Source organism: Delphinus delphis, chromosome 10 (assembly GCF_949987515.2).
Source record: "Delphinus delphis chromosome 10, mDelDel1.2, whole genome shotgun sequence".
NCBI classification, from domain to species: Eukaryota; Metazoa; Chordata; class Mammalia; order Artiodactyla; family Delphinidae; genus Delphinus; species Delphinus delphis.
Window position 1 is genome coordinate 44781130 of NC_082692.2, and position 27126 is coordinate 44808255.

General features: G+C 39.3%; 1 protein-coding gene across 2 annotated transcripts in view; it reads left to right on the top strand.

The window, feature by feature from the left end:
* Positions 1–27126, top strand: part of PRIM2 (DNA primase subunit 2) — a 277151-nt gene that overhangs the window by 230203 nt on the left and 19822 nt on the right. For both annotated transcript variants that reach the window (XM_060021359.1, XM_060021360.1), the window contains exons 11-12: positions 4565–4691; positions 11121–11203. In XM_060021359.1, coding sequence (XP_059877342.1) covers positions 4565–4691; positions 11121–11203 — 210 coding nt within the window. The remainder of the gene's footprint in view (positions 1–4564; positions 4692–11120; positions 11204–27126) is intronic.

Genomic DNA, 27126 nt, shown 5'->3' on the forward strand with positions numbered 1-27126 from the left:
TTCCTTTTTGAATATAAATCTCTCTCTGAAGGGCACTTGGTTTGCAACCATTCTCACTTTACTGTGCAAGCTAAGCTTGACTTATGAAAGGCAGGTTTTGATGTTCTGACAGTGGGAGTAATACTTGGTCTGCGGGCTTTTCTTGGTAGGAAAGACTTTCTTCTAAGGAAGACCATGCACTGCTCATGACAGTTAGAGGTTTACTCATGACCTCTGAGAGGATTTGGGTGTAAATACTATAAAAAATGTAATAAGATGCAGTCGCTGGGCCCCAGGTGGAGCTGGGGTGGGAGGCAGACTTGTGAGGGAGACTCTGAAAGAGACGGGTAGGAGCAGGATGAGGATGCGCCTGCTTTATCATGTTTCTTGAGTTCTACTGGTAACATAGTGGCTCTGAAAATGATTTGCTGCTGACTTGAGCAGAAATGCAGATTGCAGTGCCACGGGACTAATTTGGAAGGTTGCCAGCTTCCACTCAACCACCTTCAGGCCTGGTGTTGATTTTCTGGCATTTCCCGTTGCTGGCTGGAGTGGAATGGAGGAGCCAAGGTGGAAAAGAGTGTTTCCACCTGGTTCTCACCCCCTCTTCCCATGTGAACCTTACAGTTGTTCCTTTGAGTTGTGAATGTGGACACCTGGAAAGTAAGTATTCCCTAAAAAACATTACCCAATAAATGTACCTTCTACACAATATTTCAAGAGTTTGCCAGTCTGAAAACTAGAGAAGACAGTTTGTATGATAAATACGTGAATAGCCCGAAAGCTTAGTAAGGTCCAAATTTTAGACATATGTACACATAAGCGGGAAGTAAATTGGAAAGGAAAGGGAGGGGAAAGATAATAATTATCGCTTTTCTTCCTTTAGAGAGGGTAGCTTTTCATTACTTTAACATAATGGCTGACCAAAAAGTTCTTTCAGTGTTTTCTGATGAATGTACAGAAATCTTATGTCTAATTAAATTCAATTCATACCTAAAAGTTTGCACAAGGAGATTGATTATAGTTAATGCTTATGACTAAACAAATAGAAGTTGTCCATAAAATATGTTTGCTGGAACTTTTAACATTCTTGTTTTCACCAGTGAAATTTAATGGTAATTTGAAAATTTTCTTTCTTGAAAGTTTTCTGTTGAAATGCCGTTTGTTTTCCTGGTTGTAGATTGGTTGTGGGCAGATAGGTGGTTATGAAACTGTAAGCTACTGACTGCTGAAAATTCCAGCAGTCTTTTTTTTTTTTAAGTAGAAATTGATAAGCTGATTCTAAAATTTTTATGGAAATGCAAGGACATAAAATAGCCAAAATAACATTGAAAAAAACCAAAGCAGGAGGACTTACATTATCTGAATTTGAGACTTATTCTAAAGATTTTGTAAAGAGAACAGTGTGGCATCGGCAAAAATATGGAACTATAGAGCAATGGAATAAAATATCTTCAATAAATGGTGTTAGAAAAAGTGTTATCCAGTTCACATGGGGGTGAAGGATACCGGATATGCCATCCAAAATAACGCTATTTTGGCATGTTGACTGAAAAAAATGCACAATGTGAGAGTTGTGAGTTAAGTTTTATTTGGGGCAAAATGAGAACTATAGCCTGGGAGACAGCTTCTCAGATAGCTCTGAGGAACTGCTCCAAAGAGGTAAGGGGGGAAGGTCAGTATGTATGTGATTTTAGTGACAGGGGTACATGCAGTCAAGCACACATTTCAGCAGAAGGTTGCTGCTCATCACGAGGAAGATGCAAGAAATTAGGCTCATAAAATTAGGCTCATAAAATCTTTACCTGAAAGTATCTAACTATCTGAAGGCTTTTTCACAGTTATACCAGAGCACAGAGTGCCTCCTTCCTGATCTCAGCCCTGAACTCCTTTCAAGCGGTGTTGAAGGTCAGCAACTGCAGTGGCCAGGGACCTCATCCTTGTAGAGGCAGATGGCAAGTGACAATTTCCAATTGGCAGGCATAAGGATTATTTTGAGCTAAAGGACGAGCAGATGCAGGAAAAGCTCTCTCCTCCCCTAACTGCCTAAGGATACAGTATAAATTTCCCCTCTTATAAAGGAAATTTACATTTGTAATGTTATCTCTGTACCAGGAAGAAAGCTACCCAAGTCTTATCTGCAGAACAAGCCAACCCTTATTTACCCTGTATTTCCTCCCCTCCCCCTTCTCAGAACTTGCTTCCCCAACCCAGAATCCCTAAACCCCTTTTCCTTGATTTAGCCTAAGATGATGTTTAAGCTTCAGTCATCAGCCTACCTCCTGGAGTCGTATCTCTTTGTACATGTACTTATGTACAAATGTAATTAAGTGGGGGGTTTTTTCCTTGTTAATCTGTCTTTTATCAGTTTGATTCATGGGCCCCAGCCATTTAACCTAGGAGGGTAGAGGGAAAAATATTTTTCTTTCCCTACAGGGGATAAAAAGAGAACGTATGAAAATTAACTCGAGATGAATCAGGACCTAGACTGAAAAGCTAAAACATTATGGCTTCTAAAGGACAATACAGAATATCTCTGCAACCTATCTTAGAGAGGACACAGGGAGCACTGCCATAAAAACGTGATTTAATTAGCATTCATTAAAAATAAAAACATCTGCTCATCTTGTCAAAAAGTAACATCAAGAAAATAGACAAGCCACAGACTGAGAAAATATTTGTAACACCTAACAGGTTTGTATCCAGAATATATGAAGAATTCTTTCAATGGAATAATTGTCAACCCAGATTCTAAAAAGACTTGAACAGACACTTTACAAAATAAGGCATATCACAGCCAAGAAAGCACATGAAAAAGTACTCAACAGTGTTTGTCATCAGGGAAATGCAGAATGAGATGCCACTACCCATCTATTAGAATGGCTAAAATGAATGAAATTGACACCACCACACTTTGGGGAGAATGTGGAACTCTCATGCATTGCTGATGGGGTATAAAATAGTACAGCCATTCTGGAAAATGGTTAGCAGCAATTCTATTCCTGCGTATTTATCTGAGAGAAATGAAAATAATGTCCACAAAAGTCGTCTGCAAGAATGTGCATGGCAGCTTTACTGATAACAGCCCCAAACTGGAAAAGCCCAGGTGTGCATCTGCAGGAGACTAGGTAAACTACCTGGTATATTCATACAGTGGAACAATCTGCTGGTACATGTGACAGTACATGTGATGCATGGATCAATCTCAAAAACATGAAAAGACATGAAAAAGTCAGACACAAAATACTTAAGACTGTACAGGGCTTCCCTGGTGGTGCAGTGGTTGGGAGTCTGCCTGCTGATGCGGGGGACGCGGGTTCGTGCCCCGGTCCGGGAGGATCCCACATGCCGTGGAGCGGCTGGGCCCGTGAGCCATGGCCGCTGGGCCTGCGCGTCCGGAGCCTGTGCTCCGCGGCGGCGGGAGAGGCCGCGGCGGCGGGAGAGGCCCGCATACCGCAGAAAACAAAAACAAAAGACTGTACAATTCCATTTATGTGAAGTTATAGAATAGCTAAAGCCACGGTGACACAAGTCAGACCAATAGTTGCTTCTGGGTGTGGAGGGCGGGGAAGAATGCTGAGAATGCTGAGGGGCTAAGGGGGCCTCTTGGATGGTGGAAACATGCTGTCTCTTAATGTGGGTATGTGTTACATCAAACTGTAGACCTGAGATCTGTGCATTTCACTAAATGTAAATTGTAGCCTCAAATTTAAAAATCTCACCCCTAAACAACAGGGACCTACTATATACTACAGGGAATTATATTTGATATATTGTAATAACCTATAGTGGAAAGAATCTGAAAAAGAATATAATATATATAAATATAATTGAATCACTTTGCTGTATACCAAAAACTAACACAACATTGTAAATCAACTATACTTAAATGAAAAAATCTCACCCATAAAAACCCACAGTATTTTCCAGTCTCTTATTCTGATTCTCTGTCCTGCTTTCCTGAAAGTATTAGATAGCTTAGACCCACTATACTGAGCCTTTCAATAAATATGAGTTCGTTTTTTCTTCTTATCCCACCCATTTCAAAGTCATTCCTATGCCATTACCTTGCATTTTGAACATGAGTCAGGAATTCCAGGCAGGAGGTAATCACAGTAGTTCCTTCATCAAGCATTTGCTGACTGCTTGTTTTGTATAGTGAAAATCCAGAGGAAGGCATTAATTAGTTAGGAGACACTTCAAAAGTAGAATAGGCAGGATGTGGGAATTCAGGGAAGACTAGGATAAAGGGAGTAGAGAAGATGATTTACATCTAGCATGATCTTTGGAATCAAACCAAGAAATGAGCAAATCGATGATTATTCTCAGGAAAGGGTTATCCTCATCTTTAAACATATAAACATAAGGTGTCTCTAACCTGAGAAATGTGTTTCCTTTAAGTTTTTTACCTTTAAAAACCTGTAAAGGACCCAAATGTTATATTGGTATAAATGTACATCTGCCTGTGAATGCTAAATTTATTTTAGAAAAATCACTTTGTACTCTTCGATTCCAGTGGGCACTGTTGACACCACCAGTACAATGCTGGCTTACTTTGTCTCTTCTTTCTTTTTCCTCTCATCAGTTTGATAAAGGCTACTCTTACAACATCCGTCATAGCTTTGGAAAGGAAGGCAAGAGGACAGACTATACGCCTTACAGTTGCCTGAAGATTATCCTAACCAATCCACCAAGCCAAGGGGATTATCATGGTAAGTGCTTCCTCTGGATGTGTCTGTGATGTACAGGAACCCAGGAGCTCTGTAGGAAACACTGAAACAGTGGAATGGTTTTTGCATTACTAAGGGGAACGGGTTTGTAGCTTGTGTCGGTCATCAGGTCAAGCCAGAGCTCCACTAGCTTCTAGTGGTATGTCTTATTATTGAGCTGGGTCAGCATAAGAAAGTGGTTCTGCTGTGCTCTACTTTGTGCTGGACTGGGCTCTTTAGTCCTCCGTCCCCTTCACCTGCTATTCTCTTTCTCCTGTTCTGCATGTGTCTTAGAAGGCTGATGCGAGTTCTTCAAAGCTTTTAAAAATTGAGTGCCTCGAATTTTGGAACAGTAGATTGATCAATTTTCAAAGACTACTGAGGGAGAGTGTGTTTTATTCTCATTACTATCATCTGATTAACAAAGATTGAGGGATTTAACAAGTCACAGTTTCAAACATCTATCAATTTGCCTAAGTTGTAGGTTAAAAAGAAAGTTAATCTGTTTTCTGTAGATTTCTGAGTTTAACAACTTTTTTCTAAAATAGTTCTCTGAGCATACCTTGAAAAGCTCCTCACTTGTCTGGTATGTGAGAGGATGACTTAATAGTCCATATTAGTTAAATTTTCTAGATTACCAAAGCTGACTGTAATATGTGTCAAAACTTTTTCTTGTTTTAATTTCATCTTAAATGAAATTCTTTTTTAGAAGATCACACACTTGCAGGCTGTTAAAGATCCAAAAAATCTCAAATGGAATTTTAAGAAAGATGCTTCATGTGTCCAGAGCATTCATATTTAGTAGATGGCAAAGGTGGCCAGTCCTGGAACACACAGTGAGCGGTTTTCACCGCTTGTGTCAGGCACTTACGGAGCTTTTAGAAATACAGACTCAGGCTCCACCCTCAGACGCATAAACTCAGATTTATTTGCTAGTTCTCTGGGTGATTTTGATGTCTTCTACACTTTGAAAACAACTGACCAGATACTTGCGGTGAGAAAGTCTGTAGCTTTTCCCAGTGGCCACACCAGGGAGTAACTTACACTGAGCTTGGCCAAGTGAAGCTCCCAATGGTTCTGTCGGTTTCCAGGTCCTCACACTCAGCACTTACTTAGTTGATTTTTATTAGCTTAAAGACAGGATTTTATATTTCTTCTTCCTGTTTTTGTATCTTATTTATTCTGGTCCATTCTGTTTGTTTTACTTTGTTTTTAATTTAAACTCTATCAGCTAGAAAATAATACACAGCTAACTCTTGAACAGCAGGGGTTTGAACTGCGTGGGTCCATCTTACACGCAGATTTTTTCCAACAAATATATACAGTACTACACGATCCGAGGTTGGCTGAATCTGAGGATGTGGAACCTCGGATACGGAGGGCCAACTGTGGGACTTGGGTACCTGCAGACTTTGATATCCCAGGCAGGTCCCAGAACCAGTCCTCTGTGGATGCTGAGGGACCACTGTACTTAGCAAACACTCAATGAGCTCGTATTGTTTTTTAGACACATTGATCTACCCTTTCTTTAAGTGAATAAGCTATAGTTTTGTGGAGCAGTTTTAGGGTCACAGCAGTACTGAGCAGGAGGTATAGAGAGTTCCCGGGTGCCCTCTGCCCCACATTTGCTCAGCTGTCCCCATGTCAACACGGCCCGCAGCAGAGGGCTTGTCCCTATGAGCTGAGGATGTGCTGTCTGCCGCTGTTGGGTGTAGCCAGTTATGGATATCATTTCTGTCCCGGAATGATGGTGCTCGTGAGCTCACTGTGTTGTTGCAGATTCTCCATCTGCGGGATCTGTCCAGCTTGATGGAGGTGGAGTCCAGCAGTGGAGTCAGCACTTCTCCTTGCAATTCTGTCAGGTTTTCCCTGATGTGTTTTGATGCTCTTTTGTTAAGTGCATACACATTACGGATGGTGATGTCTTCTTGGAGTATTCACCCCTTATCGTTATGTAATGCCCCTTTTTATCCTGCATAAACTCCCATCCTTTGAACACTGCTCTGTCTGAAAGTAACATAGATACTCCCACTTTCTTTGATTTGTGTTAGCATGGTGTATCTTTCTCTGTCTTTACTTTCAATCCATGAGTCTTTAAAGTGGCTTTCTTGTATACAACATACCGTAGGGTCTTGATTTTGATCCATTCTGACAATCTATTTTTAATTGGTGACCACTGACGTTTAAAGTAATGATTGGTATAGTTGGATTAATGGCTGCCATATTTGTTAGTGTTTTTTATTTGTTGCCCTTATTCTTTGTTTTTGTCTTACACACATTTTCTGCCTTTTGTGGTTTTAACTGAGCATTTTATATGATTCCATTTTTTTTCTCTTTTTAGCATATCTATTGTACTTCTTTTGTTACTTTTTAAATTAGTTTTATTTTTTAAAGAGTTTTCACTATATGTGTACAACTAATCCAACTCTCTTTTCAAATCACCACATCACACATAAGTAATGCAAGTACCTTATAATAATGAATATTTCTACTTCCCTGTATCATTCTGTCATTCATTTCATTTATATCTAAGAATATATAAACACACACAGATATATACATAAACATGCATAACAGAATACACTGTTCCCATTACTTTGAACAAACTGTTATCTGTCAGATTATTTATGAATAAGGAAAATAAAAGTTTTTATATTACCTTTCCTTATCATTCTCTGATGTTCAAATTTTCTTTGGGTAGATCTGAATTTCTGGTTTGTATCATTTTATTTCTCTTTGAAGAACTTCTTTTAATGTTTCTTGCCCTGCAGGTCTGGCAACAGATTACCTGAATTTTTTTTTGTCAGAGAAAATCCTTATTTCTCCTCTTTCGAAGGAGAATTTCTCAGGGTACAGAATTCTGGGTTTGAGGGATTTTTTTTCTCTCAACAGTTTAACTGTTTCACTCCACTCTCTTCTTGCACAGTTTCTGAGGATAGGTTAGATAGAATTGTTTTCTTTGCTTCTCTGTAGGTAAGGTGTTTCCCCTTTGGCTTCTTTCAAGATTTTTCTTTGTTATTGATTTTCTGAAGTATGAATATAATATGCCTAGCTGCCTTTTTTTGGCATTTATCCTGCTTGGTGTTCTCTGAGCTTCCTGGGTCTGCGGTTTGGTGTCTGACATTAATTTGGGGGAAATTCTCTGTCATTATTGCTTCTGTTTCTTTCTCTCTCTCTCCTCCTTCTGGTATTCCCATTCTCATATGTTACACCTTTCATAGTTGTTCACAGTTCTTGGCTATTCTGTTCTTGTTGTTTTTCCTTTTGTTTTTTTGGTTTTGAAGTTTCTATTGACATATCCTCAAGCACAGAGATCTTTTCCTCAGCTGTGTCTGCTAATAAGCCCATCAAAGGCATTCTTCATTTCTCTTACAGTGTTTGCGTCTCTTTTTGATTCTTCCTTAGAATTTCCATCTGTCTGCTTACATTACACATCTGTTCTTGCATGTTGTCTACTTTTTCCGGTAGAGCCCTCAGCATATTAATCATAGTTAATTTAAATTCCCAGTCTGATAACTCCAGTATCCCTGCCTTATCTGGCTCTAATTCTGACACGTTTTCCATCTCTTCACACTGTTATTTTTTGTTGAAAGGTAGACGTGAGAAACTCCAGTACATAGGTCTGTAGTGATGCGGTGGTGAGCAGGGGGGTGTCTATAGTGTTGGATTGGGTAATTGGGTCTCAGTGTTTAGTGACCCTGTGGCTGTGGGCTGTGAACTTCAACAGTGATTCTCAGCTTCCTCCCTTTGGGGGGACAGGACGGCCCCAGGAGGCTGGAGCTGCGCATTTCTCTTCCCCCAGGTAGGTCAGGCTCTGGTAAAATAGTTTCTCCTGAGGGCAGCCTTACTAAGAGGAACAGAGTACTCCAGAGTATTTAAAATGGTACCTTTGCTTACGCCCGTGCTAGAGCATGAGGGGGATTTCTCTGTTATTCACTGTGAGCACCTGGTAGAGCCCCTGAAGTTCAGCTACAAAGTGTAGCCCTCCTCTGACTGGTCTCCCTGGAGCTTCTAACTCTCAGACGTGTCCACACAGAGACTCCAGAAATTTGTCAGTTACAGGTTAGGTTTCCCTACCCCAGTGCTGGTTCCTACAGAGATTTCTGCTCTGGTTTGTTGTGATTCTCTCTGTCTGCCTCTCCCTCCAATTTTGGGGGCAGTGGTTTGCCCTGTGACCTCATTTCTTTGACAGATCTGAGAGGAGTTGTTGATTTTTCAGTCTGTTCAGCTTTTTTTTTTTTTTTTTGCGGTATGCGGGCCTCTCACTGTTGTGGCCTCTCCCGTTGCGGAGCACAGGCTCCGGATGCGCAGGCTCAGCAGCCTTGGCTCATGGGCCCAGCCACTCCGCGGCATGTGGGATCTTCCTGGACCGGGGCACGAACCCGTGTCGCCTGCATTGGCAGGCGGACTCCCAACCACTGCACCACCAGGGAAGCCCTGTTCAGCTTTTTACTTGTTAGGATGGAGTGACAACTTCTAAGCTCTTTCTGTGCCAGACTGGAAACCAGAAGTCTCTATCCTTTTAGATTTGTGTAGTTTGCAAAGCTCTGTAGCCCCTAGGTTGACATATTTCATTAACCAGCACTGCCTGGAATGGTGTTGTTCAGCCAGTCAGAGTTGATGTAGGTAGAACTATATTCCAGGCTGTTTATCCATCCTTTCCACAAATGTGTGCTGGGAAGTTCTATTCAACACTTTGCTGGAATCAGCATTAGTTGTGTCTACATCCACTTCATCTTAAGTTACCTGTGAGTTCAGCCCTTTCCAGTTTGGAAGATTGTTCCCTTTGATGTGGAAGATAGAAACAAAGTAGGAGTTGTCAAGTTCTGTTTTCTTTCTGTCATTTGTCAAAATAGCACCAGCTTCCCTGCTCCTGAGGTGGTTTGTTTCTTCTGTTTTCTTCTTCTTGTGAGCGTAGCTTTGAAAGACATTTTTGTGACCTCTGGTTTTTTGTCAATCTTCAGTTTCTTCTTGGCTTTGCCCTTTCTGATCCTTTTCATTACAGGTATAGCCATTATTTCAAATGAAATTTGGACAGTTCAATTAATCTGTCTCTTTCTGGTGTCCTTTAATAATTCTGGGCTTAACTAAGCCTCATTTCTTTCTCATTGGAACCCTTTGCCATTTCATCATCAGACTTTTTTTAGAGTAATAATGTTGGCTAACCCATGTTGGGTGCTTCCTACGAGCCGAGAGAGTGTAAGGGCTTTATCCTCCATTGTCACAGGAACTCTGCGGGTGTATTTCCCACACATGACAGACAGTGAAGCTGAATCAACAACAAGACACGAGACGTGCCCATGGTCCCCTGACCCATAGCTGGTAAAGTGAGATTCAGATGCAGGAAGGGCAGCTCCAGACTCTTAACTACGTGCTGTACAGCTGCTCGTCACACTTCCTCGTACTAAATGGCATTACAGTGTTGATCTTAATAAACTATATACTACGGTGAATTTTGTGACTTTCATAATTTGTAGGGATCCAGTGTTATCATGGATGCTTTTACTTGTAGTTAAGACTTTTGGTTAAACACATTTGTTTAGCATCTAGGCTGTTTTTCCATTATTTTTGCTGCGACCAATTTTCCATTGATTTCATTAAAAATGCACAGTTGTTTCTAATTAACTTACAGGTCCATCATCTGTATGACTGAAAAAAATTATCTGGTTTCCTGTATTAAATTTTAAATTAAGTATGTTGACTTATCATTACAGTTTCTTATTAAAATACCTAAAATTTCCTAAATTTTGGCCTAATACAGCTTTTACATTTCAATTCTTCTGTGTTATTTATGCATATTTTTTAGTAGTCCATCCATATTTTTCTCATGAAATAATATAGAGATTACATGTACCTACTATAAGTTGTTTTTCTATGAAGCAGTTTCCTATTTGTCATCTCATGTCCATCTGGGATTCCTTTAAATTTATATGGATTCTACTCTTTGGGAAGTAGGCATAAAATTAACATGTGAAAATGATGTGAGATTTTTATATTTCTTAGAGTTTGCACGTTTTTCTTTTTGTTTACACCATCTGTCTTCCTTTATGCCTTTATGTAATTTTTTTAAACTAGAAAAAAATGTAAGATTGTATAAAGTTTTTAGGTAAACTCTTTTATAGCTACTTGGTGATTATCTCTGCTTGTTAGCTAGTAGCATAATTAAAACTGCTTCCTCCTTCTAGTGAGTGGGCAGCCTTGCCTGAGAATGCTGGAATGTTTTATGTAAGTCTTGAGGCTGTAGTGCCCTGGTAACCGCACAGCTCAGTCGTCATTTAGATAAAGAGAGGAAAGCAGTTGCACCCATGGGCAATTAACTTTTTTATTAATAAGCTGTTAGACAATTAAGGGGCGCTGAGACGGTCTTTCGAGTGTGGTGGTGTATTACGTCCGGGTGAATAACCTTGCTGCTGTGCTGCTTGTCGTTGTCAGGGTGCCCCTTCCGGCACAGTGATCCCGAGCTGCTGAGACAGAAGCTGCAGGCGTACAAGATCCCTCCCTCAGGGATCAGCCAGGTAGGTCGGACCCTGCCCTGCAGCCTCAGTAATGAGACAGTGGACAAGCCCTTCAGTTTCATGTCATGTTCTTGCAGTGACACGTTGTACTACCTTCTGGGCCTCACGCCAAACATCCTATCTTCTGGGTGAATTAAGCCAAAGCTTTGGCTTTTCTGCTTTAGACTCCTTGGAAATTCTAGTTCTTCTGTCTGCTAGGCTGCATTTTTACATAATAACGGAAGCTGAAAACCTTTTTTTTTCCTCTCAATTTGTTTTACTGTCTCAATGGGGGGCATTTTAAAAAAATTTTTAGAGGAATGCATTTAAGCTTATTAATGAAGCTGAAAATCAATGATATCATATTTCATTTTGGAGACTTTGTGCTGTAGGGAAGTTGAAGGAGAAGATAACGCAGTATGGACTGGCTGGGCATTCTCATTTACTACATCAGATCCACACTTCCGAGGATAGTTCATCAGGTCGAACAGTTTATCAAACTACTTTGCCTCGTAAACCACTTAGATAAAAAAAGAAATGCTCAAATGTAAAACCAAATATTTAAGAGTATATCGTTTAATAAACATGCGTTTAAAAAACTTGTGACCTCACAGACATACTGTCTCTAGTGTGCTTTGTAAGTTGGCTTGCATTTTGAAGGAGTTCAAGAGGAGCTTCTGCTTCCTTAGCTGAAAAAGAACAATATCTGTTTTAGAGCCGGAACATCTAAATCATTATATATCAATTTTTTTTCTTGAAAAAAAAATTATTCTAGAAAACTCTACTGCTTCTGCTGCATCCAGAGTATATATTGAGTTTAGTCAATTCAGTTCAAATCTTATGGTTTTTCTGTCCTCTGGGGAAGGCAGTGCTCAAGGTGCTCTTTGCAAATGCTAAGAAGATTCAGATATAAACCCTGCTCCTTCATAACCAGAATCTGGAGGGAAACATGTGCCGAGTGTAATGAAAGAGGCACACATAGAGTGTCTCAGCTCTTCTGAAGATGGGGGATGGCTACCACATTGGGAGGCTGAGGATCACTTCCTGGAAGAGATGCTCTGTGAATTAGGCCTTGAGTGTATGGGGGTGGTTAAAAAGAGAGAAAGTGTGAATAAAAGACGGTAAGTGTATAGGATTACTAGGATTTCAAGCTTACGGTATTGGTGGCACCAGTACATCAACATTAATAGGCAACCTAAAAGAAGTTGTTGGTTTGAGAGATTAGGTTTGGAGCTGGGACAGTTAAATGGCAGACAGAATGTGGATTTGTCAGTGCATTAGACAAATTCCAGCTGCAAATCTGATGTTCTTTAGGGTTAGAATTGTAGAACTGTGGGATTGGAAGGGACATTAGAAGAGATCTCTTCACTTTTGTGGAGTTGTGGGGTGTTACATGCCCTTGGGTGCACAGCAACTAAGTCAGTAGAAACAGAAATGGAAGCCAGGCCTTCGGACTCCACGTTTTCTTCTCAACCCCAATTTACTTTAGAGCTGATTATCGTGAGTTTTCTGTGGGAGAGGAGAACAAATAATGGAGAAGAGGGGGTAGGGAGTCAAAAGCCAGGACTCAGAACAGAATCTTGGCTGATGCTTCCCTTTGTCAGGCAGTAGAAGGACAGAGCAGAAATGGGGGGAGAGGGAGGGAGTACTTCAGGAAAGTGCAGTGTACAAACGTCAGGAGAGGAGTGTGAGAGGAGGTGTGGACCACAGGGTCCTGCGTAGCTGAGGGACTGGGTGGGATTAGGACTGAGGAGAGGTGACTGGATTTGGTGAGAGGCGTCAGTGTCCTGGGGGAAACCAGAGCAAGATCACAGTCACTTAAAGATGAGTGAATGAGACAGTGGCTTGGATCTGCAGACAGTGAGCATGTTTCACGGAAGGTGCTAGTGAAAGGGGTGTTGGCGCTATCAGCGTAAGCCTCGTGGGTGGTTTGTTTGCGTGTTTGGGGCCAGAGGAGACCTGAGCCTGTTTGTAGGAAGAGGAGAAAAGAACCCATCAGAGAGGGTGGGCTTGATAAAGATAGAAACAAAGATAATCCCTCTCTAACCGAGCAGAATTAGCTTATGTCTCCATTACATCATGACCACAGTGTACACCCCTTTGCTCTTTTTCTTTTTCTCCAGTTTTCTTGAGACAAGATTGACATACAGCACTGTATAAGGTGTGCAGCACAGTGCTCTGACTTACATACATCATGAAGTGATGACCACAGTAAGATTAGCAAATATCCATCATCTCATATAGATACAAAAGTAAAGAAACAGAAAAAAGTATATTTTTTCCTCGTAATGAAAACTCTTTATTTTCACATGTAATGCACAGCAGTGTTAATTATGTTTATCATGTTCTACATTACATCCTCAGTAATTATTTATCTTATAACTGGGAGTTTCTACCTTTTGATTGACTGCCTTCATCCAGTTCCCCCTCCCACAACCCCACTTCTGAAAACCACAAGTCTGACCCTTTTTTCTATGAGTTTATTTGTTGGTTGTTTGCTTTTTGAAGTATAATTGACTTACAATGCCATGTTAGTTCCCGGTACACAACATAGTGGTTCGATATTTCTTTATCTTTCAAATAATCACTATGATAACTCTAGTTACCATCTGTCACCACACAAAGATATTACATAGTTATTGACTATATTCCCCACACTGTACGTATCATCCCTGTGACTCATTTATTTTATAACTTAAAGTTTGTACCTCTTAATCTCCCTCATCTGTGTCTCTCCTCCCCTCAACCGACTCCCCTCTGGCAGTCACCTGTTTGTTCTGTGTATCTATGACTCTGGTTCTGTTTGGTTATGTTCATTCATTTGTTTTGTTTTTTTAGATTCCACGTATAGATGAAGTCATATAGTATTCTTCTTTCTCTGTATGACTTGCTTCACTTAGTATAATATTCTTTTGGTCCATCCATGTTGTCCCAAATGGCAATATTTCATTCTTTTTTATGGCTGAATAATATTCCATTGTATATATGTACCACATCTTCTTTGTCCGTTCATCTGTTGATGGGCACTTCATGAAGAATCACTTTTTAAAAAATATAGGCTATTATCATGTTTATCAAGAAGAGTAATGCTTTTATTTAACAGTAGTGACTATGTATGTACACTCTTACCTTTGACTCCATTGCATTCCTCCATTTATGCTCAATCCACAAGTAGATTCCTTACTTAGTTGCTGTGATGGTAATTTCCACGTCATCCTTTGGACCTGCATTGTAACTTTTTGTCTGAGATGAACACAGATGCAGAGTGCATGTGCGCAAGCTGTAAATAATATTTTGCTCTCATTTAATGTCTTTATCGCGTGGCTTTTCAATAGAGTGAAGCCAGCTCAGGAGCTGTGTTCTAAAGGGAAGAAAGTTGATGAATAAAAAATCCATGTAAAACATCTTGATGAGTACTTAGTTGCAGGCTGGCATAAGTGCAAATTAGAGCTTAAAATCTCCAAGTGCATGTTAAAATACTGAAAGAAAGTCAAGAAAAATATCATTTAAATGCATTTAAATGCAATGTAAGGCTCAATGGAGCTACTTTTATTTCAGAGAAAAACTACTTGAAAAAGATACCTTCAACATTAAGAAATACTTAGATCTTAATAATTAGAATTTTGATGATCAGAAGAGAGATAATTATGACTTAATTGGCATCACCTACTTTTTAAAGAAGCGTATTTATAGGATCACATTTCATCATCCTTTTTGAATGAGCTTGGTATCTTAGGAAGACCGGAACTGAACAACGATAAAGCCAAAGATGATGGGCAGTCCTGCATTTATTCCTCAGCCCTCCCCCAAAAGAGAAAAACATGGAGGTCAGATCACCAGCAAGACATCAGAATCCTAAGTGTTCATACCCCAACAACGTAGCTTAAACACACACACAGTAAGAAGAGAGAGAAATGAGTGGGGAACCAGACAAATCCACAGTTACATTTGGAGACTTGAGCACTCCTCTTTCAGTAATAACTAGAATAAGCAGACAGAGAACGAGTAGGGATGTAGAAGACTTGAGCTATAAACATACTGCCCCACAGCAGGTGAATACACACCCACATAGGTCACATCCTGGTCTTAAAAAATCCATTACAAAATTGAAATGAATTGAAATCAGACAAAGTACGTTCTATGACTGTAACCAGTACAGTAAGGGAAGAAAAAGAAATAGAAGGCAGATTAGAAGGGGAGAAAGAAAACCTTCCTCTAATCTCAGACAATGTGATTATCTATGAAAAAAAAAGTCAAAGAACCTACCAAAATGCTATTATAACTAATAAATTGCAGGCTACTAAGTCAGTATACACAAATCAATTATATTTCTTCCAAAAAACAACTGGAAATTTAAAAATTTTTAATTATCATATGCAATAGTACCAAAAAGATGTAAAGGTTTTTTATATGTATTTATCTACAGAATATGTGCAAGATCTTTATGCTGAGACATTGATGAAAACAGTCAAAGAACAGAGTTAGAGGTACACACTACCTAATTTCAAGACTTACTGTAGGGCTACTGTAATCAAGACAGTGTGGTTCTAGGGAAATGAAAAACAGAGAGATCAACTGGACAGAATAAAAAGTCCAGAAACAGACCCACATATATATGGGCAATGGATTTTTAAATAAAGGTGCCAGAGCAATTCAATCGGAAAAGAATATTTTCCAACAAGTAGTTCTAGAAAAACTGAAAGTCCATATGTCAGAAAAAAAACAAACAATAAAAGCTAGACACATACCTCATACCTTTAAAAAAATTAATTTGGAGTGGGTCATAGATCTAAATGTAAACCTTCTAGGAGAAAACAAGAAAATCTGAATAACCTTGGATTCAGTATGTTCAGTAAAAGAAAATGTTGATAAATTAGACTTTATCAAAATTAAAACTTTGGTCTGCAGAAACACTGTTAAGAGAGTAATAAAATAGCCATAGACTGGAAGAAAAATATTTGCAAATGATGTATTTCGTAAAGTACTTATCTCCAGAATTATAAAGATATAAAGTCCTCTCAAAGCTCAATAATCAGAAAACAGTTTTTTAAGTGAGTAAAAAGTTTGAACAGACATTTCACCAAATATTTGAAAAATAAACAGGTGAAAAAAACGTTCAGCATTAGGTATTAGGGAAATGCAATTTTAAGAGTATACGTCAATTAGAATTGGTCTAATTAAAAAAAAACAACCTAACAATACCAAGTGCTGGTGAGGATGCAGAGTGACTGGAAGTCTCATTCTTGCTGGGGGCCCACATGGTAGAGCTGTTGTGAAAGCAGTTGGCAATTTCTTATAAAGTTAAATTCGCACGTACTGTTTGAGCTAGTTACACCACTACTAGATAATTATACCATTGAAATAAAAGCCTTAAGTCCACACAAAAACCTGTACATAAGGGTTTATAGTGGCTTTATTCTAATTCCCCCAAACTGGAAAAAACCCAGTGTCCTTCAGCATGTGGTTGGATAAACAAATTGTGTTATACCTCATTTTATTGTGCTTCACTTTTTTGTGCTTCACAGATGTTGTGTTTTCTTAACAAATGAAGGTTTGTGGCAACCCTGCGTCAAACAAGTCTGTCAGTGCCATTTTTGCAACAGCATTTGCTCAGTTCGTATCTCTGTGTCAGGTTTTGGTAGTTCTTGCAATATTTCAAACCTTTTCATTATTATTGTATTTGTTATGGGTGATCTGTGAGTGGTGATCTTTGATGTTACTATTGTAATTTTGGGAGGCACCACGAACTGCGCCCATGTAAGATGACAAACTTAATCAGTAAATATTGTGTGTGTTCTGACTGCTCCGCTGACCGGCCATTCCCTCATCTCTCTTCCTCTCCTCTGGCCTCCCTCTTCCCTGAAACACAACAATATTGAAATTAGGCCAGTTAATAACCCCATAATGGCCTGCAAGTGTTCAAGTAAAAGGAAGAGTCAAACGTATCTCACTTTAAATCTGAAGATTAAGTTTAGTGATGAAGGCATGTCAAAAACCAAGACAGGCTGAAAGCTAGACCTCTTGCACCGAACAGTTAGCCAAGTTGTGAATGCAAAGGAAAAGTTCTCGAAGGAAATTAAAAGTGTTACTGCAGTGAACACATGAATGATAAGAAAGTGAAACAACCTTATTGCTGATAGGGTGAAAGCTTTAGCCTCTGGATAGAAGATCAAACCAGCCACAACATTCCCTTAAGCCAAAGCCTAATCCAGAGCAAGGCTCTAACTCTCTTTAATTCTGTGAAGGCTGAGAGAATTGAGGAAACTGCAGAAGAAAAGTTTGAAGTTAGCAGAGGTTGGTTCATGAGGTTTAAGGAAAGAAGCCGTCCCCGTAACATGGAAGTGCAAGGTGAAGCAGCAAGTGCTGATGTAGAAGCTGCAGCAGGTTATCCAGAAGGTCTAGTTAAGATAATGAATGAAAATGGCTGCACTAAACAACAGGTTTTCAATGTAGGCGAAGCAGCCTTACATTGGAAGAAGATGCCGTCTAGGACTTTCATAGCTAGGGAAGAGAAGTCAATGCCTGGCTTCCAAACTTCAAAGGACAGGCTGATTCTTGTTACGGGCTGATGCAGCTGGTGACTTTAAGTTGAAGCCAGTGCTCATTTACCATTCCAAAAATCCTAGGGCCCTTCAGAATTATGCTAAATCTACTCTGCCTTTCCTCTGTAAATGGAACAACAAAGCCTAGATGACAGAACATCTGTTTACAGCATGGTTTACTGAATATTTTAAGCCCACAGTTGAGACCTACTGCTCAGGAAAAAAAAAAAGATACCTTTCAAATTATTACTGCTCATTGACAATGCACTTGACCACTCAAGAGTTCCAGTGGAGATATATAAAATTTATGTTGTTTTCCTGCCTGCTAACATAACATCTACTCTGCAGCCCATGGACAAGGAATAATTTCAACTTCCAAGTCTTATTTAAGAAATACATTTTGTAAGGCTATAGCTGCATAGGATCTGGGAAAAGTCAATTGAAAACCTTCTGAAAAGAATTCACCATTCTAGATGCTGTTAAGAACATTTATGATTCATGGGAAGAGGTAAAATACTAACATTAACAGGAGCTTGGAAGATGTTGATTCCAGCCCTCATGGATGACTGAGGGGTTCAAGACTTCAGTGGAGGAAGTAATTGCAGATAGGGTGGGTATAGCAAGAGAACTAGAATTAGAAGTGGGGCCCAGAGGTGTGATTGAATTGCTACAATCTTATGATAAAACTTGAATGGATGAGGAGTTGTTTCTTGTGAATCAGCAGAGAAAGTGGTTTTTTGAGGTGAAATATAATCCTGGTGAAGATTGTTGAAATGACAACAAAGGATTTAGAATATTCTATAATCTTAGTTGATAATGCAACAGCAGGGTTGGAGAAGACTGACTCCAGTTTAGAGAGAAGCTCTCCTGTGGGTAAAATGCTCACACAGCATTGTATCCTACAGAGAAATCATTTGCAAGAGGAAGAGTCAGTTGACATGGCAGATTTCATTGTCTTATTTTTAGAAACTGCCATAGCCACCCCAGCGTTCAGCAACCACCGCCTTGATCAGTCATCAGCCACCAACATCGAGGCAAGACCCTCCCCCAGCAAAAAGATTAAGACTTGCTGAAAGCTGATGATGTTTAGTGGTTTTTTTTGCAATGAAGTATTTTTAAATTAAGACATGTGCATTGTTTTTTTTAGGCATATAGCTATTACACACTTAATAGCACTGGGAAACCAAACAATTTGTAGCTCACTTTATTGTGATACTCGCTTTATTGCAGTGGTCTGGAACTGAACCCACAGCATCTCTGAGGCTGCCTATAGGCATGCAATGGAATATTACTCAGCAATAAAAAAGGAACAAACTACTGGTATACCCAACAGCAGGCATCATGCTAGGTGAAAGAAGCCATATGGTATGATTCCTTTCATGTGACATTCTGGAAAAGAAATCTATACGTACAGAAAACAGTGATTGCTGGGAATGGAGGAGGTGTTAGTTACAAAGGGATGGGAGGTCATTTGGGTGATGGAAATGTTCAGTCTGATTGTGGAGGTGGTATCATGACTGAATTTGTCAAATTTTGCAGAACTATACACTAAAGGGGGAATATTTTACTGTATGAAAATTATACCTTTTTTAATGGAAAAAAAGAGAATAGGTAAGTGGTAGCATAAAGAGCCAGTTACTCATCTTTCATAGCAGGAATTCAATAGGTTAAGTTAATAAATAAAGAACCCAAAATATCAGCATGTAATTTAGAATTATATAGGCAACAATCTAAATATATGGCCCAAAGTGGAAATGATGAAAAGTAATTGCATCTTGGGAACAGACCAAGCAGGGAAGAAATGTGGTGTGGAAGCTTTTGATATTAGTAATTAGCTGCTTTGTATACTAAAAAACTTATTTTTCACTTCCACAGGCTTAGAGGTTGAATGGGACAGTCTCATGTATGAAGTATAAATTAAGTGGTGTGTGCCTAATGGGTAGGTGGTAATAGCAGTAGTAAGAGCTGATGTGAGGTCTTTGGATGTGAGGGTTTTAACCTTTATCCCTCTGTCCTCCCACTACCTACCGTGGTGTCCTGTCCATGTTAAGGGCTGTGAAAGGTCTGAGATTTTGTCCTCCTTGCTACCTGAGAACTTAGCTGCCACAATTTCACGGATGATGGCAGGACCTGAAGGTTGTAGCAGTAGCAGTATATCAGCGTTTTCTTGTGTCAGCTCCCAGAGCCCCAGTTCCCACAGAGCAGCGTGAGGAAGGCCAGGTACTGTGGCCTGTGCAGTGGGTTCTTTCGGAGGAGAGAAACTCCGAGTGTGGGGTTCTGGATCTTTCCTCTTGGACAGTTCGCATGCCTACAGTTCCGTTCAGTGGAAGGTTCTGTATGTAAGGCTGTTGGTTACAGGAACATCCTTGAAACAGTGATCTGGAGCAAAGGCCATTGTTTTCTGTGCTTGTAAAATGTTCAGAGATTTGAGACCCTGGAAAATCCTCTCTTAACTGTCCAAGCTGGTGACCAAATGAATAAATAAGTATGTCTACAAGCTGTATTGGCCAGTTTTTTTATTGGCACCTTCCCTTTTTCCTCCTTAAAATACTGGTGTGCATTTTAAGCTCAATTTCTTTTAAGAATTTCCAGTGAGGTAATAATCCTTGCAGTGCTTTGCTAGTTTGTTCAGTTAACCATATCTGTCAGTAGTTCCTGCCTAATTTAGGTGTCTTGAGTTTTGGTCTTTACTTTTCATTTTGCTTTCACCCTTTGCATAAAAATTGCAATTTTATGATGAAATACTAATATTTTAAGATACAGACATTTTAAGAATCTGCATTCAGAATATTGAAAAAAATCTCTAAATGATCTTAAATACGTTTATTTCTCTGAAGAGGTTGTGTTTTTTTTGTTGTGAAAAGACACACTTGAAATTTTCAGATTGCAGTTTTTTCACTGGCGCCTGGAACAGTGTGCTATATCCTTTCTTACTAGTAAAGTTGTCTTTTTACTGTGCTGAATAACATATGACATATCTTTAATTCTCATACAGTTTAATAAAGAACAGTAATTGCTGCCCACAGAGTACCTTTAAAGGTGATAGTTCTTTGTACTATGTGTCATAGTGGAGCTAACACCTTTTGTTGTAATCTGTGAATGCTTTTACTCCTCAGTAGCTTTTCTCTCTTATTAGGTAGAAGTGAGAGGTGTGCTTGGTCTGTCACTGGACACAGGACTTCCTTTCTGGTTTTATATTCTGGTCTGCACTGCGCGATTGTGCCAAGGGCTGGGATGGGGGCTTTACACAGTGGACTGGGCTTCCCTTGGCTCTCGCCACCCTGTCATCCTGTGATGAGGGGTTCAGACCTCAAAGCAACACTGGAGAAGGTGGGACCCATGCGCCCCGTGGCCCTGATGCTACAGAGCTCTGTTCCTCTGCAGCACTTTCCTTTCTTATTTTTCTTTTTACTGTTAATTCAGTTGAAATTCTTTTTGGTTTCTTTCAGGGAAAGCCTTTACTGTGAGGTGAATAATGATTTGGGGGTACCTACATTTAGGAATATGTTTAATACATTATTTAAACACTGGCAAATAATATGAAATAAAGATAGAATAGCTCAGAGTATAAATTACAGTTGGTAACAGGGTTTCAAAAGTACCCGTTACTTTTTTTTTTTATTTAAGTAAAATTCACATGATATGAAATTAACCATTTAAAAGCATACAATTCAGTACACTTAGTACATTCACAGTGTTGTGCAACCACCACCAGCCAGCTCGTGACCCCAGTGAAACCCGGTCCCTGGGAAGTAACCCACCCAGCCCTGGCAGCCTGCTGTCTCCATGGATCTGTCCAGGCTGGGGATTGCATGTAAATGGAGTCATACAACAGGTGACCTTTTGTGTCTCGCTTCTTTTACTGAGCGTGTTTTCAGGGTTCCTCCTCGTTGTAGGATCTATCAGTACCTCATCCCTCTTTATGGCTGAATAGTATTCCATTGTGTGTTTATCCATTCACCCCTTGATGGGCAGTAAGTTGTTTCCCCATTTCAGCTGTATGGTCTGAGAGCACCCCTGTGAACATTTCACATACAAGTATCTGTCTGAGTGCCTACTTTCAGTTCTTTTGTGTATACACCTAAAAGTAGAATTGCTGGGTCATAACGTAATTCTGTGTTTAACTAATTGAGGAATTGCCAGGCTGTTTTCCACTGAGGTGATACAATTTTACATTCCCACCAGCTGTGTTGTGAGGGTTTTATATGTTCTCCGCTTCCTTGCCAACGTTTGTAATCCCCTTTTGTTTCAGTTATAACCATCTGTGTTAGTTTTCTAGGACCACTGTAACAAAGTGCCACAAAATGAGTGGCTTAAAAAAAATTATTGTCTATAGTTCTGGAGGCTAGAAATCTGAACTCAAGGTGTTGGCGGGTTTTGCTCCTTCTGAGGCTGTGAGGGAGGATCTGTTCCAGGCCTCTCCTGGTTCCTGGCGGTTTGCTGGCGTCTTTCGCTTTGTACGTGCATCACCCTAATCTCTGCCTTCATTTTAACGTGGCGTTCTCCCTGTGTCTTTACATCGTCTTCCCTCTGCGCGTCCTCTTTCCTCTTTTTGTAAGGACACCAGTCGTATTGGATTTGGGCCGACCCTGATGACCTCATTTTAGTTTCATTACCTCTGTAAAGACCCTGTCTTCAAATAGGGTCCTGTTCTGAGGCAGGAGGGATTGGGACTTTAACATGCCCTTTTTGAAGGAACACAATTCAGCCCATAACACCATCCTGATAGGTGTGAAGTGGTACCTCACTGTGGTTTTTACTTACATTTCTCCGATGACTAATGCTGTCATTATTTTTCATGTGCTTGTTGGCTGTTTGTATGTCGTCTTTGGAGAAATGTCTGTTCACATCTTTTGCCCATTTTGAATTGTGTTGTCTTTTCGTTATTGAGTTTAAGAGTTCCTTATATATTTTGGATACTAGACCCTTATCAGATATCTGATTTCTGTCTTAGTCCATTTTGGCTGCTATAACAAGTTACCATAGGCTGGATAGCTTCTAACCACAGATGTATTCTCATGGTTCTGGAAGCTGGGAAGTCCAAGATCAAGGTGCTGGCAGATTCAGTGCCCACTGAGGCCCCATCTCCTGGTTCATGGACGGTCATCTTCTCACTGTGTCCTCATGAGGCAGAAGGGGGCGAGAGCTCTCTGGGGTCTCTCTTATAGAGCACTGATCACCTACCAAAGGCCCTACCTCTTTGTACCATCACATTGGGGGTTAGGATTTTAACATACATATTTTGGAGGGGATATAAACATTCAGTCTATAACAGTTTGCAAATTTTTTCTCCCATTCTGTAGGTTGTCTTAACACTTCTTTGACAGTTTCTTTTGATGGACAAGAGCTTTTAATTTTGATGAAATCCAGTATGTTTTGTTCTTGTTGGTTGTTACTTGTAGTTTTGATGTCATATTTAAAAGCCCATTGCTAAATTCAAGGTTATGAAAATGGACACCTATATTTTATTGTAGGAGTCTTACAGTTTGAACTCTTATATTTAGGTCATCAATCCATTTTGAGTCAATTTCTATATATGATGTGATATACAAGGGTCCATCTTCATTCTTTTTCATGTGGATGGCCTGTTGTCTCAGCACCATTTACTGAAAAGACCTGTTTCCCATCATAATGGTCTTACACCCTTGTCAAAACTTCACTGGACCTAGTTATATGGGTTTATTTCTGGACTCTCGATTCTATAGTGTTGGTCAGTATGTCTCTCTTCTTGCCATATAACACTTTTTTGGTTGCTTTAGCATTGTAGTAGGTTTTGAAATCAGGAAGTTTGAATTCTCCAACTTCACGTTCCTCTTTTTCAATATTGTTTTGGCTATTTAGAGTCCTTTGCAATTCCATATGAATTTGAGGATTGGCTTTTCCGTTTCTGTAGAAAAGGGCATTGGAACTTTCATAGGGATTGCGTTGAATCTGTAGATTGCTTTGGGTAGTATTGATATCCTTTCAATATTATCTTTCAGTCTGTGAACAGGGGATTTCTTTATGTTTGTTTAGGCCTTTAATTCCTTCCAGCAATGTTTTGCAGTTTTCAGCATACGTGTCTTTCACTTCCTGGGCCAAATTTATAGGCATTTTATTCTTTTGAATGCTGTTGTAAATGGAACTTTTTCTTAGTGTCCTTTTCTGATTGTTCACTACTAGTGTTAGAACTACAACTGATTTCTTTGGGTTGTTCTTGTATCTGGCAACTTTGCTGAGTTCATTTATTAGTTCTAATAGGTTTTTTTAATGGATTCTATAGGATTTTTTCTGTATATAAGACCGTGTCATCTGTGAATAGGTATAGTTTTGCCTTTTCGTTTTCATTTGGATGCCTTTTTATTTCTTGCCTAATTGCTCTGATTAGGACTTCCAGTGCATTGTTGAATAGCAGTGGTGAAAGCGGGCATCCATGTCTTGTTCTTCATCTCAGGGGGAAGACTTTTGTCTTTCACCAAGGATATGTTAGCCATAGGTTTTTCATAAATGCCCTTCATTATGTTAAGGAAGTTTCCTTCTATTCTGTGTGTGTGTTTAACCATGAAAATGTGTTGGATATTTTCAGATACTTTTTCAGCATCTGAAATGATCATGTGGTTTTTGTCCTTCCTTCTATTAACGTCGTATATACATTGATTGATATTCATATGTTGAACCACCCTTGCTTCACTGGGATAAATCCCACTTAGTCATGGTTTATAATACTTTCAGTGTGCTGCTGGATTTGGTTTGCTAGTATTTTGTTGAGAATTTTTGCATCCTGTATTCATAAGGGATATTGGTCTATAATTTTCTTGTGATGTCTTTCTTTGCCTTTACTATCAGGGTAATGCTGGCCTCATAGAATGAGTTAGGAAGTGCTCACTCCTTTTTTGGAAGGGTTTGAGAAGCACTGGTATTCTTCTCTAAATGTTTGGCTGCCATCTAGTCCTGGGCTTTTCTTTGTTGGGAAGTTTTTAAATACTCAGTCTCTTTGCCTATTACAGGTTTGTTCAGATTTTCTGTCTTCTTAGGTCAGTTTTGGTAATGTGTGTATGTCTAGGAATTTGTCCAGTTCATCTAGGCTGTCTAATTTGTTGGTGTGAAGTTGTTCATAGTTTTCGCTTATCCCTTTCATTTCAGTTAAGTCGTTAGTAATGTCCCCACTTTTCTGATTTTAGTTATTGTGTCTGTGTCTTTTTTGCTTTGTCAGTCTTTGTCAATTTTTTTTTTTTGCGGGGGGTGGTATGCGGGCCTCTTACTGTTGTGGCCTCTCCCGTTGCGGGGCACAGGCTTCGGACGCGCAGGCTCAGCGGCTATGGCTCACGGGCCTAGCCGCTCTGCGGCACGTGGGAATCTTCCCAGACCGGGGCACGAACCCGTGTCCCCTGCATCGGCAGGCGAACTCTCAACCACTGCGCCACCAGGGAAGCCCAGTCTTTGTCAATTTTGTTGACCCTTTCAAAGTACCAAGTTTGGGGTGTTTTTTTTTTTAATTTTCTCTATTGTATTTCTCTATTGTATTTCTCTTCTCTATTTTATCTCCACTTTAATCTTTATTTCCTTCTTTCTATTGGTTTTGTGTTTAGTTTGCTCTTTTTTTTTTCTAGTGTAAAGTTAAGTTATTGATTTGAGATTTTTCTTGTTTTTTATTGTAGTGTTTACAGCTAGAAATTTCCCCACAAGCAGTTTTCTCTATATTCTATAAGTTTCAGTGTGTTGTATTTTTGTTTTCATGTGTCTCAAAGTACTTCCCAATTTCCCTTTTAATTTCCTTTTTTCCTTGACCCATTGGTTGTTTATGAATGTGTTGTTTAATTTTTACATATTTTTGAATTTTCCAGTTTTCTTTCTGTAATTGATTTCTTATTTCATCCCACTGTGGTCAGAGAAGATGTTTTCTATAATTTCAGTATTTTTAAATTTATTAAGACTTATTTTGTCACCTAACATATGATCTATCCTGGAGAACGTTCCCTGTACACTTGAGAAGAATGTGTATTTTGCTGTTTGGGATGGAGTGTTCCATATTGTCTGTTATGTCTAGTTGGTTATAGTGTTGTTCAGGTCCTCTTTCCTTGTAGCTCATCTGTCTAGTTGTTCTACCCATTTATGAAAGAGTTTCCAACTGTTGTTGTGGAGCTGTCTATTACTACCTTCAGTTCTTTCGATTTTTCCTTCATGTATTCTGGGTCTCTGTTTTTCAGTGCGTATATGTTTGTAATTGTTTCATCTTCCTGATAGATTTATCCTTTTATCAGTATATAATGTTGTTTTGTCTCGTAACATTTTTTGACTTAAAATCTGTTTTGCTTGTTGCTAGTATGGCCCCAGCTCTCTTTTGGTTACTATTTTCATTGAATATCTTTTTCCATCCTTTCACTTTCAACCTATTTTTGTCTTTGGATCTAAAGTGAGTCTCTTATAGAGAGCACATAGTTTGATTATGTAATTTCAGGCATTTTTCCATCCTCTGCAATTGGAGAGTTTAATCTATTTACAGTTAAAATAATTACTGATAAGAAAGGATTCACTTTTGTCATTTTGCTGTTTTCTGTGGGTCACATCCCTTTGTCCCTCAGTTCTTCTATTACTGCCTTCTTTTGCGATTGATATTTTTGCAGTGTACTGTTTGAATTCTCTTCATTTCCTTTTCTGTATATGTATTTTTATTTATTTTCTTACTGGTTACCCTGGGGATTGCAGTTACCCTCTTAAACTTATGACAGTTAGTACCAGCTTAACCTCTGTAGTATACAAACCTCTGCTTCTGTTTAACTCTGTCCTTTCCCCTTTATGTTGTTGTTGTCACAAATTACATCTTTATACATTGTGTGCCTATTAACATTGATTTATAGTTATTGTTTTATGCATTTGCCTTTTAAATCATATTGGAAGAAAAAGAGGACTTACATATCAAAAATGCAGTAATACTGGCCTTTATATATTATGTAGTTACCTTTACCAGTGTCCTTTATTTTTGTGTGGTTTTCAAGAACTGTCTAGTGACCTTACATTTCTGCCTGAAGGACTCTCTCTAATATTTCCTGTAGGGCAGGTCTACTAGCAACAGACTCCCTCAGCTTTTGTTTATCTGGGAATGTATTAATTTCTCCATTTTTAAAGGGCATATGAATCTTGGTTGACAGCTTTATTCTTTGAGCAAATTATGTTACCGTGCTGCCTTCTGTTCTCCTTGGGTTCTGCTGAGAAGGCCGCTGATACTCTTGCTGTTTCTGGTAAGTGAAGAGTGGTTTGTCTTGCTCCTATCCATGTTTTCTTTTGTCTCTTTCAGTGGTTTCTTTATAATGTGTTTCTGTGTGTTTTGTCCTCCTAGGAGTTTGTTGAGCTGTTTGGATGTGTAGTTGTATGTCTTGTATCGAGTCAGGGAGATTTTCAGCCGTTTTCCTTCAACTGTTCTTT